The 22,991-nt window shown below is 40.4% G+C and overlaps 1 protein-coding gene across 9 annotated transcripts in view; it reads left to right on the top strand.

Annotated features, from left to right (window-relative positions):
* LOC126184082 (zonadhesin-like) overlaps nt 1-22,991 on the top strand; it is a 127,497-nt gene that overhangs the window by 23,991 nt on the left and 80,515 nt on the right. For 8 of the 9 annotated variants that reach the window (XM_049926503.1, XM_049926441.1, XM_049926450.1 and 5 more), the window contains exons 3-6: nt 168-215; nt 12,283-12,381; nt 13,568-13,669; nt 18,928-19,029. In XM_049926503.1, coding sequence (XP_049782460.1) covers nt 168-215; nt 12,283-12,381; nt 13,568-13,669; nt 18,928-19,029 — 351 coding nt within the window. The remainder of the gene's footprint in view (nt 1-167; nt 216-12,282; nt 12,382-13,567; nt 13,670-18,927; nt 19,030-22,991) is intronic. The other variant, XM_049926496.1, reaches the window with a different exon arrangement.

Raw genomic sequence — 22,991 nt, forward strand, 5'->3', positions numbered from 1 at the left:
AATATAAATTATGTTAATGTAGTTGGTCCGATGGCCATCTTAAATATACTGGACAACCTCATTGAACATGAACATGCTGCTTATTCTCCTTCTTCTGTTAACACTCTTATTCCTGGGACTCTTGCACACATGTTGTATTTCATAGAATTTCCTTTCCCTTGTTACAGGGAGAAACCTTGTAAAATGTGCAGCTGCTGACTCCATGGAACTTGCTGGTAAGTGTGAAACAGGAGGGTGCCAATCATAACTGCCACTGGATTATAAACTCAACAAATTTTATTCTGGGCTAAGTCTTTAATAATGTGGATTACCTGTTGCTTTCTGTGCCCCCCCCCCAACACACACACACACACACACACACACACACACACACACACACACACACACACACACACACACACACACACGCGCGCGTACGTACGTACGTGTAAATGAGCCAGTACTCCATTTCTTTATCTCACTGAACAATTTGTGTAAGTTCCTGGTGATAACGTATGATGTAATTGATTTTCCCAAGAACAGATAAAGCCATTCCTGCCCGATTCCAACTGCATTGTAGTAGAGGTATATGCAGTTTGGGTTCAGTAATTTTATTAGTGTGAAGATACTATGTTGAAAGTTTAATAATAAAGAATTATTGACAAATGAAAGATGACGTAACAAATAACTCAGTTTGTTACCACCTGTGTAGGTGGCTGAATGTTTAAATGATGTCACTATGGTGTGTGTCAGTCCAGCATTTGTGTTAACATTCCTGCTTACCATAAAGTCACTGTGCACAGGTATATGTTTGAAATGATCCTCAAAGCATGTTGGTACAGTGTACTGTACTGCATTGTTGTTTTCGTGATTAGACACACTGCACACTCCGCTGAAATGCGCTGAGAGTATAAGCTTACATTTATCTCTTGATAACAGGTGTCTGTACGCAATGATATCTAGTAGTCAAACTAGTATTGAGAAGGATGTTTTTGGCAAAAAATGTAACAAGCGGTGCTAGTCATGAGGATGATGCAAAACATTTTTGAACAGCCTAGGCAAAAAAAAAAAAAAAAAAAAAAATGGATTATTGCATTTAAAATTATCATCAATATACGATGTAACAGATCTTAAGTTGTGTGACAAATTTAAAGATTTTGTAGGGAACAAATTATACTCTTTCAATTATATAGTGCTGATAAGAGGGCCTTTTAGTATTAAATTGTTAGCCACAATACTGTTAGCAATATAAAAGGACAGAGTGCCATTGGTTCCAAAAAATGAAGATGATTCGAATTTAATAACATGTCATATGCTTCAGGCACTCACTGTTCACTGCTTTAATTATTGCTAAATATGCTAAGACAAGAATTAAGAAAAAAATTGCCCCAGTAGACTCCCTGCCAACAAAAAATTCTGAAGGCAACACTCAACATTTACCTCTACATTACAGTTGTAACAAACACTTAAAATAAACGTTGGTATTGTGAACCATGAACAGTTATAAATTCATCATAGGCTAAGGCAGACAAATTATGAAGAAAACAGTCATTGCAGTCAGTGTCGAAAGAGTCTAACAGCACTGGATACCGGCAAAGTCTTAAGAGAAGAATAGTCCTGAGGACTGCATATTCCATTTTGAAAATCACACGGGCTTACTGATTCCACTGTGGAGGGTACCACACACTAGTGATGTATCACAACAGTCATTTGCAATGTCATGCAGTTTGTCTGCGGATCTCTTTTGTGAGCAAATCACAGTGGTCAATCACTTTATTTGTTTATTCATATCTGAAGCAAACAGCAATAAAAATGCAAATTGCATTACGTGTTATGTTGATATTTAATGACAAAACATATAAAATAATTGCTGCCAACAACTTTGCAAAATCACTGGTGTTAGGTGGTGCTGCTGCATATGCAGCTCAAAGGCTACTTGCCGCAGTGCATGAAATGGCCTGTGGTTTGATCTTCACCACTTTCATAGAGATGAGATGGGCTAGGGAAAAAACTCCACTTTTAACATTCTGTCAGGATCTGCCAATATCAGTGTGAAGGCTGTTTAACAATTTTCAGGTTGACTTGAGGGGAGTTGTTAGATTGGTAGCATCCAGCCAGCAAGGTGAGTGTTTATTGCCCTCCGTAATCCTAACCTTACAGTCTGAGGAGGTTCATACAGATTTTCAGCTGTATGGAGGAAATTCCTCCCAGGTCTCAGTCATTGGTGGGCCGGTTGATATCAATACAATGGAAGCACATACGAGACAAGCACCTTAGATTTCTCTTTCGTGGACGCAGCTTCTCTTCTAGTATCTGGTGGAGCTGTTCCTGTCAGACAGTAAACTTTTATCAGATGAAGTCTGTATCAAGCAAGCAGTGATGAGTCAGCATGTTTCATTCAGAGAAGGGTCATCTTGTTTAACATGACTGGATCTGTACTACACAGGGCAAGCATACTCTGCAGCTGTGTCATAACCAGAGTAGTTCTCAACCTCTCTGGTTATATAGACCAGTTGTTTCCAGTTAGTTTGTTATCCTTAACTGATACTTTCTCTTTGGTGTTTTCACAGTGCTTAGGGTTGCAATCCAGTGTTGCATCTAAACACGTACTTCATGGGCACTGGACTAACTGAACATCCTTCCAAACTGCTTCCACTTTCCTTGAAACCTGCTTGTTCTTTTGATGAAAGGCCGTACCCAAGTTTTTGATGGGTCAGCTTCAATTTGTCTGTAGTAGTCATTCATAATTCTAAAACAAATCTGATGAATTGATTGTGTTTGTCAAGATGGCTGCCAGGCTGCAACTAGTTTTTTTGACTATGCCGACTTGAAGTGAAAACTGTGTCGTCGTCCCCCCCCCCCCCTCCCCCCGCTCGAGGACAATATGAAAATGTTGAGGGTGGAGTTGTCACATATATTATGAAAGAATAAAAGTCTAGGAACAATGATACTGTAAACAGTAACTTGAGTCTTGTGCTGTGTGAGTAGAAATTGATGGGAAGTTTATAGAAACAATTACTGGCAGTCAGCTGCTAATTTTGATTTATATGTGAAGCATGTAGGTGGATTATTTTAAAGTTTTCGTTTCTAAACAGACTGAGATAATATTAAATGATTATTTTAATTGAAATGTTTGGGGTGAGATTGTAAAGCAATTGTCAACGTATCTGCAGCTGAACTTAAAGATTAATAGACGAAAATGAATTGAGGACTGAAGATGTAGTATCAAAATACAGGAGGGCGAGATGTACACAACACATTTGTTATCAATGAAAAACAACTTGCGGTTCTTAAGAAAACCATTCCGAATTGTTTAGTAAATTTCAGTACCTGTTTCCTTTTATTTGGTAACATACTAAGGTATGCTCACTCAATGCTCTGGTGGGAAAATAACTGACAAGATCATCAGAGCTAAATGTTCGTGGTAGGTATCTCAACAGATATTTTTTTGACATCCATTAGTTGCTGCCAAAGGATATTGTTATTGAGATTGGCTTTATATTTTAGACAGAGGCTGTATCTTCCACATGAAGAGCAGAATATTTTCTGAAAGAAAAAAGTAGAGATTCAAGATGAATATCTTCTCACAGCATTATGGTGTCCAATATTTAAAATGTCAAAATATAAAATCAAATGAAAGGAGAGGAAGTGCACAGCTTGTGAAATGCCTTAGTACTTATTTTAAATGAACATTCAGTGCCATGAGCTTCAGGTTAATGCAAGGATAAATATGCATTTGTCTCCATTCATCATATTTCTACTGTATTCCTATTGCCATTTCTCACCTTCTCCCTCCCTTATGTACACAAGTATTTTATTGCGATAAGAACAACGTACGGGACACCATTAACACTTCTGGGTTGTTTGTACCCAGAAGAAACGACATAGTATGCAATGACAGAGAACAACAATTTCTTCTCATAAATATTAAACCCACTCTCACTGGCCTCAATAATACAGGTAGCTGTACCACAGGTGCAACCACAATGGAAGGAAATCTGTGAAAGGTCAGACTAGCCTATGGTTCCTGAAGAGCAGCCTATTTAGTAGCTGCAGGGGCAACAGTTTGTTTAACTGACTAATCAATCTGGCCTTGTAACATGACCTTGCTGTGCTGTACTGTGAATGGCTGAAAGCAGGAGGAAACTACAGGCTTTCTTCTGAGAGCATGCAGCTCTACTGTATGGCATAGTGATGATTGCATCCTCTTCATTATAATAGTCCACCATTTGGATCACTGGAAGGGGACTACTCAGGAGAACATAATCATCAGGGAAAACAAAGCTGGCAATCTTTGAATCAGTATGTATGAAATATTAGATCTCTTCATAGGGTAGATAGGTTAGAGAATTTAAGAAGGGGAATATGTAGGTTGAAGTTAGATATAGTGGAGATTAGTGAAGTGGGTTGGCAAGGACAACACGACTTGCGGTCAGGTCAGTACACATTATCAGCACACAATCAAACAGGGCTAACACAAGGATAGGACTTATTATGAATAAGAAAATAGTAATACACGTGAACTAACTATTAATGGCCTAATGAACATGTTATCATAGCCAAGATTAACACAAAGCAGACACTCACCACAAAGTTTATGTGCCAACAAGCTCTGCAGATGAAGAAGAGATTGAAAGACAAAGAGGAGATAAAGGAAATCATTTAATTAATGGAGATCATAATTTGTGATTGGTAACTGGGATTCAAAGTAGGAAATGGAAGAGAAGGAAAAATAGTTGGAGAACATAAACTGGGGAATAGAAAGAGTAACCAGCTTGCTACAATATTGCACAGAGTGTAATTTAATCATCGTCACCACGTAGTTTAAGAATCATGAAAGAAGGCTATATATGTGGAAGAGAACTAGGGGCAATGGAAGATTTCAGATTGATCATATAGTGGCAAGACAAGAATTTCAAAACAGAAATTGCAAAACTGCAGGGTTTCTGGAATGAATGGGACATGGATAAATCTGTAAAGTACAATGCTTGGTGGTGGCGGCGCAGTGGCATGTGTAGTCTCCCAGGCAGCAGTTACTGGTACACAATAGGACACAGCAGCTTGATTGGCTCTCGCAGTACATGATCACACAGGCGCTTCCCAAGCAAAGTAGTAGTGAGTGGTGTGACCTTGCAGGTACAAGGTTAACATAGGACATCTGGCTCCTCTCAGCAGTCAGACAGGCGTGAGAACACGCAGATGCAGGCATCGAACCCAAGACCCATTGGAAACAAACAGAGGCCTGTTGAAAACACTCTAGAGACAGTCCTCCCTTAGTGGCACTGACTTGAGGCCTGTAACCATCAGGTCTTGTAGTGGCTTGTAGAGCAGAATCTAGCTAATGACACTGCTAAACTATTTGAAGCTGCTTGGCTCATGTGGGACAGACAGCTGTTGTGGAGTATGTCACAGCACTGTCAGAAGTCAAAGGCAGGGTCACTAGGGTCTGGTGGGCTAAGTATTTGTAGCTGCTTTGCCCAGTTTTTGTGTGATGAGACAAACTTTCGGTCATGTAAACAATGAATGTAGTGCTTTGTTGGACCTTGGCATATGGAAATTCAACTCACTGCTTCAATGGACTGGTGTCTTGCATCATGCTGTGCCTCCAGTATTGCAGCACCTGGCAGCAGCATTCCCCATGCATGTCACCTGCATGCTTATCAATTGGTTTTGAAGCCCAGAACAAGGGTGTTGCCACAACAGAATGAAGAATTTGAGCTTGTTGAGAGTTCAAGGGGCGTTAGGTGATGTTGGACTGAAACAGGGGAAAGGAATAAAATTGAAGATGACTGGATAACTAAGAGAGATGACGTAGTGAAGGCAGCAGAGGATCACTTAGGTAAAATGACAGAGCCTAGTAGTACTATTGGATGTAATTAACAAGAGGAGAAAATATAAAAGTGAAGTCGCCAGAAAGGAACATGGATGCATAAAGAAAGAGATTGACAGAAAATAGTGTAGTAGCAATGACTAAGAGGACAAATGCACTAGTGTAGAAACATGCTTGAGTGGGGGAATGATAAATGCAGTCTATAGGAAAATTAGAGAGAACTTTTGGAGAAAAGGTAAATAACGAGCTCAGTTGGGAAGCCACTACAAGCAAAAAAGTAAATATGCTAGGTAGAACCTGAGCAAGTTGGTGCAGTGTTCAGCAAACTGTACTCCATATGGGAGCACTACGGTTCAACTCTACTTTCAGCTATCCTTTTTGGTTTTCCGTCATTTCCCTACATTGCTTCAGGCAAATGCCTGGGTGATTCCTTTGAAAGGCCACAGCCAATTTCCTTCCCCACCTTTGAAACATTCTGAGCTTGTGCTCAGTCTCTCATGACCTCAATGTCGTTGGAATGTTCAACCCTAATCTCCACTCCTCCTTTGAATGGTAGAAGGAATATAAAGTGTGTGCCTATAAGGGAATCTAACTTCAGGTACATATAGAAAAAGAAAAGGAAGTAGAGGTGGAGATGAGATAGAAAATCTGATACTGCGAGAAGAATTTCGCATGGCATCGAAAGATCTAAGTGGAACAAGAGGCCTCTGTAGCAGATGACATCCCAAGAGAATTATTGAGCTCCTTGAAACAGCGAGCCATGACTGAAATATTCCACCTGGAGTGCAAAATATGAGAGAGCTGAAATACCCTTAGACTTCTAGCATGAGGTAATAATTCTAATTCCAAAGAAGGAACATGCTGGTGTGTGTCAATATTACAGACATCTCATTTTAGTGAGTCATTGTCATAAAATACTGACATGAATTCTTTACAGAAGAATGAAAAATCTGGGAGCAGCCTATGAGGGTGGATTGAAAAGTTCTCAGAATGGAATAGGAAAAAAGTACGGATTTCACTGAAACGTTTTTATTTTTCAATATAGTCTCCTTGTAGAATGTAGATTAATGCACTTAGTCCAACAATGTTCCAGTGCCTTTGATCCCACTTCGAAAATAGTTTCCCCCTCGCCTGCAAAATAGTTGTCAACTCTGGCCATCAATTCTTTGTTTGTGGCGAATCTTCGTCCACCAAGAAAAATTTTCAGTTTTGGGAAGAGATGGAAGTCTGATGGAGCCATATTAGGTGAATAAGGCAGGTGCAGCAACAATTCATACCTTAGTTTTGTAATTTCGCCATGGCAACGGCACATTTTTGATCCAGCGTCAAGTCGCAGCATCCATCTTGCAGGTAATTTTTTTCATTTCTAATTCTTCAGTTAAAATGTGATTTTGTGTACTTTTGCAATGATTTCTGGAATAGTGACACCTCTTGGCCAACTACTGCGCTGATCATCTAAGCTCTTCCGACCAAATTTAAATTCATTTGTCCACTTGGCAACAGTTGAATATTAAGGAGCAGAGTCCCCCAGTGTATTCTGGAAATTGGTGGAATGTCCTTTGCTTTAATATCTTTCTTTGCGAAGTACTTAATCACTGCTTGAATCTTTAGCCCCCTGCGGGCCTCTGGTGGCATTTGTATGTTGGTCCGTACGGACATTGCTAGCACATGGATTCCTCTTCAAACTACATTGAAAGCGGTTGCTGTTAGGGTCCACCTGGACTCTGGGATCACACTTTGCAATCTTTTATCTCCCTCCTGACAGGACTCTTACGCCTTCTGCCTTAACTGTCCTTCTTTAGCAACATCCTTCTTCTCCGGGATTTTAATACTCATCATCCCTTGGGGAGGGGGGGGGGGGGGGGGGGGGCAGTGCATTTCCATCTAGTCGGGGTCTTCTCATAGACCAATTTCTTGCAGACTACTACTTGTGCCTTCTTAATGATGGTGCCCCTGCCCATTTCAGTGCCCATCGTGGTACCTTTTCTGCCATTGATCTTTCTCTTTCTTCTCCCTCCCTTTGTCACACTGGCTGCCACACGACGACCTTTGCGATAGTGACCACTTCCCATTGGTTCTCTCGCTCGCTCCCCACTCCCCGATGGACAGGTTACCTCGTTAGTCTTTCCAATGATCCAATTGGCCTCTATACACTGCACAGGTTGTTTTTTCTCCCTCTTTGTCAGGTTGTATTGATGACATTCGATTTGACATAACTGATGCGATTGTTCACACTGCTAGCCTTGCCATCCCATGCTCACTTGGGCCATTTCGCTGCTGACAAGTCCTGTGGTGGAGTACAGCCATTGCCATTGCCCTCCGTGATCGCCGTCGAGCTTTGCAACTCCTTAAGAGGCACGCATCCGCTGCCAATCTTGTTACCTTTAAACGCCTTTGCACCCAAGCCCATTACTTAATCAAATGGAGGAAACGGGTGTGTTGTGAACGCTTTGTTTCTTCCCTCGGTTCTACTGTCCCGATGGCATGGGTATGGGCTACACTTTGCTCTCTCCAAGGTTGCCATCGGCAGTGTACCCTCCCGGGCATTACCCTCCCAGATGGCCTCTTGTTCCACTCTTCTCCACATTTACCGGGCTTTAGTGCTGTCTCGCTTGGACTGGTAGTCAAGTTTATGGTTCGGCTGTTCTTTCCACATTGCACCTCCTGGATCCTGTCCACCATCGTGGTATCCGTTTGGCCACCAGTGCCTTCCCTACTAGCCATGTTGATAGTCTCCTGGTTGAAGCTGGGATTCCCCCCCCCCCCCCCCCCCTCTTCCTGTTCAGCGGTCCCAGATTCTGGTTTCTTATGCAATTACTGTTCATTCGTCTCCCACTCATCCTTCCTATTCTATCCTGTTCCCAGACCAAGAACGTCGCCCACCTGATTCCCGCCCTCAGTGGGTTTACCGGTTGGGCTCCACCTTGCGTCTCTTCGCCGTGATTTTCAACTTCCTTCTTTGTCCTGTCTCCCGCATTCCCTCCTTGGTTAGTTCCTCGGCCCTGAATTCGGATGGATCTCCGCCGAGGTCAGAAAGATTCCATTCCCCTGATGGTGTTCCATTATTTTTTCCGCTGAATTTTATGGGAGTTTCAGGATGCTGCTGTTGTTTACACCGATGGCTCTAAATCTGCCTATCATGTGGGATATGCCTTCACGTCCTCTGTTGGTGTGGAAAATCATCTCATGCCAGCTGCATGTGGTGTGTTTACTGCAGCATTGATGGCAATTTCCCAGGCTCTTATCTTTATTAAACAGTCCCAACTCAACCACGTTTTGTTATGTAAGGACTCAATGAGTGGCCTTCAGGCTATTGACCGGTGTTTTCCCACCATCCCTTGGTCTCGGCCATCCATGACCATCTCGCCGATCTTCTCCATGCTACTTGTTCTGTTGACTTCCTTTGGGTCCCTGGCCATGTGGGTATCTCAGGTAATGAGCTTGCTAATCATTTGGCTGGAGGAGGTGTCACTTACCTCCCCTTCCCTGTAACGCCTCCTGTGGTGGATTTACAGCTTATATCAAATCCCATTTTGCACAATCATGTGCCAGCTCTTGGGAGGCTACCTCCCTATCTAGTAAACTTCGTGCTATTAAGATGACATGTGTCCCCTGGCGTTCTTCCTTCCACCTCTCCCGAAAGGACTCGACCACCCTGTGTTGTCTCCACATTGGCCATACCAGGCTGACCCATGGTTTTCTTTTGCGTAATGAGCCACCCCCACTTTGTGGTTGTGGGGCCTTCTAGTCAGTAGCCCACATTTTGGTGGAATGCTCCCTTCTTTTGGCTCTGTGTACTAAGTATGGACTTCCCCGGACTTTACCTTTAATATTGGCAGATGACTCCCGGATGGTTGAACTGGTTCTCAGTTTCCTCCATAAAAGAGGTTTTTATTTTCAGTTCTAAGGTTTTTAATCTCTCTAAGTTGTGTTTGGAGATTCCTGACTCCCCTCCCTGGCCAAGATCCTTCATTCTTTTTTCTCTCCCTTTTACTCTTTTTGTAGATTCGGTTAGTCTCATTTTAGAATACACACTTTTACATTCTAGCAGTTGAATGCTTCTGAATAGCAGGTGGTCTTGCCTGTACTGCATCAGAGATGGGATCTTTACTGCCTGTAGCATAGCCTTGGGGTTGCCCACTTGCTGACTTCCCTCCTTTGGTTTTCACCATTGACAACACAACTGCACTTTTACATTTTTTAGCCTTTTACCTTTTGTCGTTATGACTCTTCTGAGATGTAAATCCACCCAAATGGACCACCTTTGAAACAAGGGACTGATGATCTTACTGTTTTGTCCCTTCAACCCCAGTCAGCCAACCAATCGAATCTCGATATTTTTTATTTTTTATTTATTTATTTATTTTTTTCTCCAGCTTCACAAATCACTACACGGGAACAACAACAGAGCCATGTCACTGCCACAGCTCTTTTCCAAGTGCACTGACATGGCACATGTTTAGAAACAGTCCAGTGAATATTATGTGAACAACTTGTTGCACTAGCGCTGACCTCTCATGGTGTGCCGAGAACTTTTCAAACCACCCTCATACCTTGGAGAAGATCAGTTTTGGTTTTGGAGAAATGTAGGAGCATGTGAGGCAATACTTGACCCTACGCCTTATCTTAAAGACAGAATAAAGAAAGGAACACCTATATTTATAGGATATATGATTTAGAGAGAGCTTTTGACATTGCTGACTGGATTATGGTCTCTGTAATTCTGTAGGTAGCTGGGGTGGTAAAATGCAGGGAGCCAAATGTTTTAACAGCTTGTCCAGAAACCAGATGGTCTAATAAAGTTTGAAACACATGAAGGGCAGGCAGTGAATGAGACTGGAGAGAGACTGGATTGTAGCCTGTTGTCCAATTTGTTCATTCAGCCAGTGGTAAAGGAAACAAAGAAGAATTTTGGAAATGAAATTAAGGCTCAGGGAGAAATTAGAAAAACATTTATGTTTGCCTGGGACATTGTACTATTGTCAGGTACGGACTGAGTATTTTGAAGAGCAATTGAATAAAATGGTTAGTGTCTTGGAAAGAAATTATAAGATGAACATAAGAAAGTAAAACAAGGGTAATGGAAAGTAGTACAATTTGAGGTACTGATAACCATAAGGGCCCAAAGCATGGAAACAAAGTTTTTTAGAAAAATAGTTATTTGTGAAAATCAAATTTATAAACAAACCACTAGTCTCATAGGTCTGAATTGTTTTTTAATGATCTCAACACTGTATACTTCATATAAAAAATTATGTATCCACTTTATGATATGACATATTAATTAATATTTATGATTTTATTTGTTATTAATGTCAATTCACAAATTCTCCATATGTAGGCTACTGACAAGTATCATTTGACAGTTGTTAAGTTTGCAATTAATGTGAAATTAGAACTAGAATGTAAAGAACAGACTGTAAATGCACCACATACACAGCTATGACTTATTTCAACAGTTCATGGTCCTTGTTATCATTTCTTTGAGCACATTCTGTGGCTTGAGGTGTTAATTCATTGTGTATTTTATATCCTTACAGAATATAAATTGTATTTCGTTGGTGATAAAAATTAGTTGATCATGCAACTTCTGCATTTTTATATGACCAAAGCTATTACTTTCGATGCAAGTATAGTTTATACCCACAAACATAAAACATACATATAATTATTGTTGTTATTTTATACTCAATAGAACATTCTTCTTCACGATCAAAGGCAACAGAAACATGTTTTATATAAGTTTGCTGAAGTATTGAAGCAGTGTTTGTGGGATTTTTTTTTTTTTAAGGAAATTGTTTCCTAATGCTATATGATAAACCTGTGTATTGTTTTCTTTATTTTTACTGCAACTTCCCTCTGTTTCACACTGCAAATCAATGATTTTCAAATAAAACTTTTATTAAACATTAAAATTTCAGTATTACTTAAATACTATTTATTCTTAACTAACAGACAGGAGGATGACTCTGTAGAACAAAAATGTTCCATAGGTTACTCGACCCTTTATATATCCTCACTCAGTTCACTATGTTCTTTTTTTGGAGGGATCTAGTGAGACACTAATCGTATACATGAAGAAAGCAGTTGTTGTTCGGGTCCAACCTTAACTGACCAAAGATACTAGGAAAGTATGGCAGTCTCCGGTAGTTTTACAACTCTATCTTTTAGCTCAACAAACTGTATTATCTGTAGGACCAATCTTGCTTTCTATATTATTTGATAACAATGTTCTTTTCAGCCTTCAGGTCATATCTAAAGTGCAGTTCTGTAACTATTTGTAACACAGTTGCTTTTTAAATAAATTTTGACGGCTCCTGTTATTAGGTAATTAGTACTTCTACATTAATTAAGTTGTCCTTAATGACTGAATGCTTAGTTTAATATTCTTAACTATGATGACTGTTGCTTCACTGTTTTTTCAGTCTATATGTGATACATTATATGTTTGTTTGTTTGTTGTTATTATACAGGTACCTCTACTAATTCAAAAGAAACTATGCAGACACCAGTAAGGAAATCTTTTCATATTAAAAGAAGTATAGGGAAGGAAAAAGAAAATGAAGAACCAGGTATGTAAGCCTTTTTGACAGCTATTTTGTAAAAATACTGGAGGAATGCATTTATATTTTTGGCACTATCTCTGAAAAAGAATTAGGAACATGAACTTCAGAATACCCACGGAGACCAATTTGAAGGCAAACTATTCTACCGAGCGGGGTGGCGCAGTGGTTAGACACTGGACTCGCATTCGGGAGGACGACGGTTCAATCCCGCGTCCGGCCATCCAGATTTAGGTTTTCCGTGATTTCCCTAAATGACTCCAGGCAAATGCCGGGATGGTTCCTCTGAAAGGGCGCGGCCGATTTCCTTCCCTATCCTTCCCTAATTCGATGAGACCGATGACCACGCTGTCTGGTCTCCTTCCCCAAACCAACCAACCAACCAAACTATTCTACTTGTTTCAAGGCTTGGTGAGTTTAACTCCTATCATGCCAGTGTTTATGTATCAGTAGTTTGTGCATTTCATTGCACTGTGACATGTGTTCTGTGTTAAACTGTTGGTCCCCCTTAACTAGTTATTTGGGCCAAATACAGGCACAGCATGACAGAAATTGTCAGAGTGGGTGAATAAAAGGCCTAACAGCAATTTTTCTAAGTTCGTATTATGACAAAACTTACAGTTTGACTGCATTTCTAAAATAAACCCATACTGCTAGCCAACACCACTCTAACTCAAGAAGAAAAGTGTCAGTATCAGTATTTACATCTTTGTTAATTGCAAGAAACTAAAATAACAAAATCGATATCACTGAATTTTTTAAAAAATGGTGGTATAATAGAATACACAGTGTTTTAGCTGGGAGTAAAGATGATGATGAAATGCACAAGAACTGGAGTATAACAAATCAGTCTATTTATACTTACAAAATATTAATCATTGTTTATTTGCATAGTGTATATAACTAAGATTTTTTAGTATATGACTCTAGCGTAAGTAGTCTTCCGATCATTAGAAATATTTTTAAAAATTATGTGTTTGTTATTTCTTTATGTAACCAAAAAGAAGTACCGTGTAATATATTATACCTACTGTGAAAGTACAGCAGGTTCATCTTGAGTGATTAATGTTCCCCCCATCCCAAGGTAGTTTTACTGGTATTGTCTGCTCCGCTATAGGTACAAGCCAGGTATTTTGTTCTGACAATAGAAACTAATTTGTATGTCAATACTGGTAGTTTTCTTTTCATGTTTCAGGTGCACCCTTTATCTCAGTAGAAAATTTCCCAGATAGAAAATCAAGCCAAAGAAAATCGAATAAAAGGAAGAGCAAATGGGAGGAAGAAAATGAAGGAATGGGTATGTCATCCTTTTGTCAGATGCCAGTGTTAGGGGCTAAATAAATTAGAGATAAAATATGTTGGTAATATTTTGTTGTCAGGTACCAGTAAAACTAATGTTGCAAAGTAGTTGTGTATAACTTCCTGCTCTTATGTACCACATGATGTGCAGTGGGTTTGAGTGCTTGATGGTACATGAGAAAGTCTGGAAAGCTCACAGTCTGTTGATAAAGCTTGTGCTGCTTGGATTATTTCAGTAGCTTTGGTGATTCACATATCTTCTTCTAGGGAAGGATCTAACTTACAATATGCCATTGAACAAACGTTTTATTCTAGTGCCAACTGGATCACTGTGTCGAAGGATTTGATGTAGGATTTGTTGTATGCAGACTTGCAATTCCATTTATAGCAGAATCCATGTAGATCTGCAATCAACATAATGGTGATTGTGTGAGTGGCTGTGACTGCTACTGCTGTTACTGTTTCAGCAACTTTCGTGCTCCTCAAATGAAACTTCTCTGGCTCTGATAACAGGAGTACTTCATGGTTGTCCTACATACTTTATAGCAATGCAGGTGTCTGATGTCACAAGTCACATGTCACAATTTTCAGAGACAGCACTTGTCATTTGGCATCATATAAAACTTGGTCCAATGTAAAGTTCAGAGAGCAAATCAGTCCTCAGGTTATGCAGTCCATTAAGATGGGCACACTGGTGTTACTGCAGACCTCAGATACATATAAACACAAAAGGCAGGCTCTGGGTGATGCTCTTGTGGCCCAGGGAGCTATCTTGCATTAAACATGTATCCCTGCCTGATTTGGCAATTACACAGATCAGGATGTATTTACAATGTCACTGTCTGGCAGAACTTCTAGAAAAGAAAAATCATTCAAACATATGCATGTATGCAGATCTTTCCTGGTTGTTTTCACAGTTTTCTCTTTGGAGCTGAAGAATATTTGTTGGCTGTGTGGTTAACAGGCAATGTTGTAGAACAGTTGCTTTTTGATCTAGAGAAACTCAGTTGAAAAGTGGGGAAAATAATTGTGAATATCCTCTCACAAAATTTTACAAGCCTAATTCAATCCATGACTCAGGGAATTATTGATAATTACAAATGATATCAGAAACAGTTTCTTCAAACCCTGCTTCATAGGATTCCTTTACCATTCACATTAAGCTTTCTACATATAGGGCGGTTGAAGCTTTGAGTTAATTGGCGTAAGCTTCCTAAAATCAAAATTGCTGAAGATGTTGTTGTTGTTGTTGTTGTTCAGAAAGACAATGATGAATTTGTGCATAATGGTAAGCTTAGAGCAGCGATGCTCAACCTCTTAGTTCTACATCATCACCACCACCCCCCACCCCCCCACAAAAAAAAGCAAATATAAATAAAATTACTATTTCACAGCACTATTGCTAATGGAATTTTGACTGTGATTCTGAATGAAAAAATTATTTAATATTATATAAACACATTACACTAATTTTATACATTAAGAGAATAACAACAGTATAAAATGTAATAAAACTATTTGGGTTGCTGTATTTTTGGGGCAGTGTAAGAACATTTGTGTATGACATATACATTCATGAGAAATTTCCACGTTGATCTGTATGTGCTCTTAATAATTTTATCTTCTTTTATGATATTCACTATGAGAGCATGTTTGAACATGCATATGAATGTGTCTGAAAAAGATGTCACCAGTATAAACTTGGTGCTTAAGATTTCACAACTTCAGTTAAGTTTCGAATGTGTAGCGTGCATCTGGTGGTTTTATTTTAGCCTGTGGTTAACTATGAAAATGGTTTGGTTCTTCTTTTTCCCTCTCTTATGCAAAATAGAAATCAGCAACCTTTTATTTGTAAGCTGGCAGTGCTGATAAAAGTATAGTTGAAATGTTTTATGTTGTAGCATTAAGAATACTAACATATCCAAACCCCATTCAGTTACCAAAACTCACATATTGCCTGCTGCTGTTGATATGTCAGTATTTTTGGAGGTGTGGAAGAAGCAAAATATCGGAGAAAAAAAATCTGCTTTCTAATAACACAATATCGAGGCATATCAGCGCGCGCGCCCACACACACACACACACACACACACACACACACACACACACACACACACACACACACACACACACACACACACACACGCGCGCGCGCGCGTCTGCAGTCTCAGAGCTGAAACTACACTGTGAGCAGCAGCACCAGTGCATGATGGGAGTGGCGACTGGGTGGGGGTAAGGAGGAGGCTGGGGCTGGGAGGGGGAGGGATAGTGCGGTGGGAGTGGCGGACATTGAAGTGTTGTAGCTTAGATGGAGGGCAGGAGAGAAGGGGGCAGGGGGTTAGTAGTGGGAAGGAGAGAAATAAAAATAAAACTAAATTAAAAGACTGGGTGTGGCGGTGAAATGACGGCTGTGTAGTGCTGGAATGGGAACAGGGAGGGGGCTGGATGGGTGAGGACAGTGACTAATGAAGGTTGAGGCCAGGAGGGTTACGGGAACATAGGATGTATTGCAGGGAAAGTTCCCACCTGTGCAGTTCAGAAAAGCTGGTGTTGGTGGGAAGGATCCATATGGCACAGGCTGTGAAGCAGTCATTGAGATGAGGGGTATCATGTTTGGCAGCGTGTTCAGCAACACGCTACCAAACATGATACCCCTAATACCCCTCATCTCAATGACTGCTTCACAGCCTGTGCCATGTGGATCCTTCCCACCAAAACCAGCTTTCTGAATTGTGCAGGTAGGAACTTTCCCTGCAATACATCCTACATTCCCATTCTAGCACTACACAGCCGTCATTTCACCGCCACACCCAGTCTTTTAATTTCTTTCTTTTTATTTTTATTTCTCTCCTTTCTGCTACTTACCCCCCCCCCCCCCTCCCCCTCCACACCTTCTCTCCTGCCCTCCGTCTAAACTGCAACACTTCACTGTCCGCCACTCCCACCATACTATCCCACCCGCTCCCCGTCCCAGCCTCCTCCTTACCCCCCACCCAATCGCCACTCCCATCATGCACTGGTGCTGCTGCTCGCAGTGTAGTTTCAGCTCTCTGAGACTGCAGACGTGCGTGGAAACAGTACTGGGTCTTGCAACTGGACAATGTTATTTAGATTGTTTGTGAGGCTACTAGAAAGTATACCAACATAGATTGACCAAAACATATTGCAATACGTAGTGATGGTACAAAGGCATTAACAGGAAAGAAAAGTGGATTAATGAAAATATTAAAAGATCATCCATGCACAGAATGGATGCACCGTTTCCTTCAGACATGATCTTGTCACAAAAAGTGCCAAAAAGTCTCAAATTCTTTGTTCAGCTGTAAAAATGGTTAATTTCATTAAGTTTTATGTAGCACACTGGTTGCTGAACTATACAATATAATGGGCGAAAATAAAATCTCTCTTTCCCATGTGGCAGTTATTTGGTTATGTGAAGGGAAAGTGTCCCCCAGATATTGGAATTGCGAGATGAATTAATAATATTTTCCGAGGATAAACAAACGCCTTTCTCATTGGTTTTACAAAATACTTTTACAAGATAATTAGTGTATTTTGTTGGCTTTTACACTGTCAGTTTAATAAACAGCTCTTAAAAAAGTCATGTTCTGAGGAAAACTGACTTTAAAATGCACATTAATTGTAGAGAAAGTTTCAAAACAACTTCTGTGATCAAATTACCAGTAGTCCTGAATGCAAAAATTGTGAATTGTAATTCCATAAATAATGTTCACTACATAAATATGGAATTTGTTCTTGAAAATAATTAACATTTGGTGTGTTTTTATCATAAATATTGTTCTCTATCACTTGTGAAAGTGGTTCGACGTGTTTTCATTGATTTGATATTGGAAGTAAGTCAGCCAATTTTGGACGCTGGGAGGCAGTGTTAGACTATATATTGTTGCATTTCAGTGAATGTGAGTTTACAAGGATGTAACAAAAACATGTTATTACTGACAAGCTTTTATCATTATGACGCTTAATATCTGGGTTATTAGCCTTCAAAGCAAAAATTTGGACATGTTCCCACTCAATTTGGATTATATTGAGAAAAATTTAAATGAATAAGATAAAATTATTAACCACAGTATACGTTGCATACACATGCATTTCCATGAGCTAAAAACTCTGTTGATGGAGTATTTCCAATAAGATAAAAATGAGTTCTCAAAGTGATGGGTACTGAATCTGTTCAGTGGAAGTGTTGTTACAGCAGCTGCTGCTAAGTTATCATATGAGATTCACGACCAGGTCATCGAAGGACCTGCTGACAAAACGCTAAAACTGCAATTTACATCTACAGATTTAAATAAGTTTTAGCTTGCTTATCAAAATGACCATTAAAATTTTGTCACAGAAGCATTGAAAATATTACTCTGTTTTGCAATGTCTTGTGTCTATGAAAAAGACTGTACATTTACGGTTGTGCTAAAATCTAAATACAGAAATCAACTTTTATCACTCAAATACAATTCACTTTTGTGTGTTTCTAATGTAGATCCACAAAAGGGGAAACTCTTAAGTGAAAAATAAATGCAACCATAACAGCCATTAACTTCTTTTCATTATATTTGTACTTACTGTAAGTAAAATGTTTACAGTAACTACTTTTTCTTCATAAAGTGATTTCACTATTGTTTAGGTTACTTCTCGACCCCCTTTTAACATCACTGTGGCCCCTTTGGGGACCGTAACTGCCAGGTTGAGAAACAATGGCTGAGAGATAGTAAGCAAAGATGTTCATAGGGGAGGAAAAAAAGTCTAGTGGTAATCAAAGTGCTGCAAGGGAGTTAGTTAAATCAACGAGAGGTTCTGAAGCACTTGAAACTGCCATAACATTTGTGGAACATAAATTGACAGCCTCCTAAAGGGTCATTTTTATATTAAAAAGAGAAAGTACAATATTGAACAAAGATAAGGTCTTTCTTTCCAAATACGTATTCATTTACGTTGTACCTCTATTCTGTAGTTCCATTTTATTTGTCAGAAAATGTATGTACTTATAAATAGCAGCATTATTTGCACCTAAATATTTAGTAATTTGTGCTGCCAGCATACCTGAAATGAAAACTTGTGCATAATTAAAATTTGTTTTCCTGAAGCGAATTGTTGTGAACAATCTTGAGTAAGCAGTCTCGGCTGTGGAGGATTGTATTGTCAACAGTGTTAATGTAGTTACATAACTGCAGAAAATTTTGTTGCATTAAATAGTTTTGAGTTGAATAACACATACATTGGTCATTTCTTTTGCAGTTGTAACCAGTCATTTGGCAGAAAATGCACAGACTCCAAACAGTAAGTTGAGCCTTACCAAGAAAAGAAGGAAGAGCATGCAAATTTTAAATGAACAACCAGGTATGTATTTCCTATCACCAGCTCAGTGAAATAGGAGTAATTAAATACTGACAGTATTTTGTCTTCAGTCAAATGTACTGTGAACCTGTTATTGCTGAAAAGGCAGGATGGTGTTTGTTATTCTGCTTGGGAGGGGACACTAAATAGTCTGTGGTAATGAGGCTGCAAAACAGAATGGCAAGAGAACATCATTTTGCATACAATGATATCATTGCTGAGGGGAGTTATTACTATGTGAGAGTGAGGACCTGAATGTGAAAGAATAAATTTTAGAGTATGCAGGCAATGAACCGTTCCAGGCAGTTGGAAAGAGATGCAGTTCATTCCCATTTTACAAAGGGCTTTGGATTAACTCATATAACCATAGGCCTGTATTGAGGACATAAATTTCTTGTAGAACAATGGAATATATTTCATGCTTGTGTGTTATGACCTCCTTTGGAGAACGTAGGTATAATCTGTTGGAATCAAACAGAGAACTTGGATAACTTAACTCGCACTATCTCATCCTCAAGACTGAAAGACCGCAAGTAAGCCGTCAAGATTTAATTTCTTTTCCTTGACTTCTGTAAGGTAGTTTTTCCATACTGTTGCCTAGTAAAATAAATAAATAAGATTTTATGGAATATTAAACCTGGCTGGATTCAGTACTTCAAAGCAAATAGCATATTTACCTGATTACAAGACAATGTTTTTTTTTTCCCCAAAATTGTCATTCAAAAATTACAGGTCGTCTTATATTTGCACATTAAACTATTTCTGCTGAGGCCAACATTTTTACATTGTTTAGTAGAGTATGTGGAGGTAATTCATAGGCATCATTTTACATTTAGCGATGAAGCTTTGGCTACTGAGGTCATGTACAGATTTACTTTGAAGAATTCAGATGGGCATGGCGTGACTTTTTCGGATTCATAAACATTTTATTTTTATCTGTTATTACTTTTATGTTGTAATTTGAAGTACTGGCATGTTCCATGACCTTGGAGATTTGCTCCTCAATTTGGTCCTACGGAACATGATGTGTAAATAAAATAAATAACAGGCTCAATATTTCCTGATACACCAAAGCTCTCGATACATTGTCATTGTTCGAACAATCACATGAATTAGACTTGTGCAGCGCAAGTGCAAGAATACACTAGCAATCCAGCCCATCAGTTACTTGACTCAAGGCCACTACATTGTGTGCTCTGCCATGTAATATTCATCTTCGTAGCCCATTCCTGTGCTGCGCCATACCTTGCACCTGTCTGCAACATTCTAAAACTACTTATTGTTGTGGTCTTCAGTCCACACTTTTCTATCCTGTGCAACCCTCTCCATCTCTGGGTAACTACTGCAACCGACATCCATTCAGGCATACATTCGTACTCAAACGTTGGTCTCCACCTACAAGCTGAACTCAGTACTCTCTTCCATTACCAAACTGATTATTCCTTGATGTCTCAAGATATGTCATAACAATAGACCCCTGCCATGAATCATCTTTCCCCTCAATTTGATTTAGTACACTCCCACTTCCTTATACACAAATATTCCGCACGTCCAGGACCTTGCTGCGATGGAGCAGTTCCTTTCACGCCGATCACCTGCCACCCTACCTAAAACCTATTTCCTCATTACCTTAGCCAGCTTCATCCTGACCCACAACTTCTTCACTTTTGAAGACCAGACATACCAACAATTAAAGGGAACAGCCATGGGTACCAGGATGGCCCCTTCGTACGCCAACCTATTCATGGGTCGCTTAGAGGAAGCCTTCTTGGTTTCCCAGGCCTGCCAACCCAAAGTTTGGTACAGATTTATTGATGACATCTTCATGATCTGGACTCACAGTGAAGAAGAACTCCAGAATTTCCTCTCCAACCTCAACTCCTTTGGTTCCATCAGATTCACCTGGTCCTACTCCAAATCCCATGCCACTTTCCTTGATGTTGACCTTCACCTGTCCAATGGCCAGCTTCACATGTCCGTCCACATCAAACCCACCAACAAGCAACAGTACCTCCATTACGACAGCTGCCACCCATTCCACATCAAACGGTCCCTTCCCTACAGCCTAGGTCTTCGTGGCAAACGAATCTGCTCCAGTCCGGAATCCCTGAAGCATTACACCAACAACCTGACAACAGCTTTCGCATCCCGCAACTACCCTCCCGACCTGGTACAGAAGCAAATAACCAGAGCCACTTCCTCATCCTCTCAAACTCAGAACACCCCACAGAAGAACCACAAAAGTGCCCCACTTGTGACAGGATACTTTCCGGGACTGGATCAGATTCTGAATGTGGCTCTCCAGCAGGGATACGACTTCCTCAAATCCTGCCCTGAAATGAGATCCATCCTTCATGAAATCCTCCCCACTCCACCAAGAGTGTCTTTCCGCCGTCCACCTAACCTTCGTAACCTCTTAGTTCATCCCTATGAAATCCCCAAACCACCTTCCCTACCCTCTGGCTCCTACCCTTGTAACCGCCCCCGGTGTAAAACCTGTCCCATGCACCCTCACACCACCACCTACTCCAGTCCTGTAACCCAGAAGGTGTACACAATCAAAGGCAGAGCCACGTGTGAAAGCACCCACGTGATCTACCAACTGACCTGCCTACACTGTGATGCATTCTATGTGGGAATGACCAGCAACAAACTGTCCATTCGCATGAATGGACACAGGCAGACAGTGTTTCTTGGTAATGAGGATTACCCTGTGGCTAAACATGCCTTGGTGCACGGCCAGCACATCTTGGCGCAGTGTTACACCGTCCGGGTTATCTGGATACTTCCCACTAACACCAACCTATCCGAACTCTGTAGGTGGGAACTTGCTCTTCAATATATCCCCTCTTCCCGTTATCCACCAGGCCTCAATCTCCGCTAATTTCAAGTTGCCGCCGCTCATACCTCACCTGTCACTCAACAACATCTTTGCCTCTGCACTTCTGCCTCGACTGACATCTCTGCCCAAACTCTTTGTCTTTAAATATGTCTGCTTGTGTCTGTATATGTGTGGATGGATATGTGTGTGTGTGTGTGTGTGTGCGAGTGTATACCCGTCCTTTTTTCCCCCTAAGGTAAGTCTTTATGCTCACGGGACTGGAATGACTCCTTACCCTCTCCCTTAAAACCCACATCCTTTCGTCTTTCCCTCTCCTTCCCTCTTTCCTGATGAGGCAACAGTTTGTTGCAAGAGCTTGAATTTTGTGTGTATGTTTGTGTGTCTGTCGACCTGCCAGCACTTTCATTTGGTAAGTCACATCATCTTTGTTTTTAGGTATATTTTTCCTACGTGGAATGTTTCCTTCTATTATATATATATATAGACACACACACACACACACACACACACACACACACACACACACACACACAAACAAACAAGCAGGCATATGTAAAGGCAAAGAATTTGGGCAGAGATATCAGTCGAGGCGGAAGTACAGAGGCAAAGGTGTTGTTGAATGACAGGTGAGGTATGAGCGGCGGCAACTTGAAATTAGCGGTGGTTGAGGCCTGGTGGGTAACGGGAAGAGAGGATATATTGAAGGGCAAGTTCCCATCTCCGGAGTTCTGATAGGTTGGTGTTAGTGGGAAGTATCCAGATAACCCGGACGGTGTAGCACTGTGCCAAGATGTGCTGGCCGTGCACCAAGGCATGTTTAGCCACAGAGTGATCCTCAGGCTAAACATGCCTTGGCGCACGGCCAGCACATCTTGTTCTGGATATCTTGTCTGAAAATTACCTTGAGCAGATAGTTAGAGAACCAACTCATGAGGGTAATGTCTTAGACCTCCTGGCAACAGACAGACATGAACTTAACGAATCAGTCAACGTAGAGGAAGGTATCAGTGATCATAAGGCTGTGACAGCATCTATGACGCTGGGTCCTACAAGGAACGTTATGAAAGGTAAGAAGATATATTTGCTCAGCAAAGGTGACAGGTTACAAATTTCAGAATATCTC

Source organism: Schistocerca cancellata, chromosome 1 (assembly GCF_023864275.1).
Source record: "Schistocerca cancellata isolate TAMUIC-IGC-003103 chromosome 1, iqSchCanc2.1, whole genome shotgun sequence".
Taxonomy (NCBI): domain Eukaryota; kingdom Metazoa; phylum Arthropoda; class Insecta; order Orthoptera; family Acrididae; genus Schistocerca; species Schistocerca cancellata.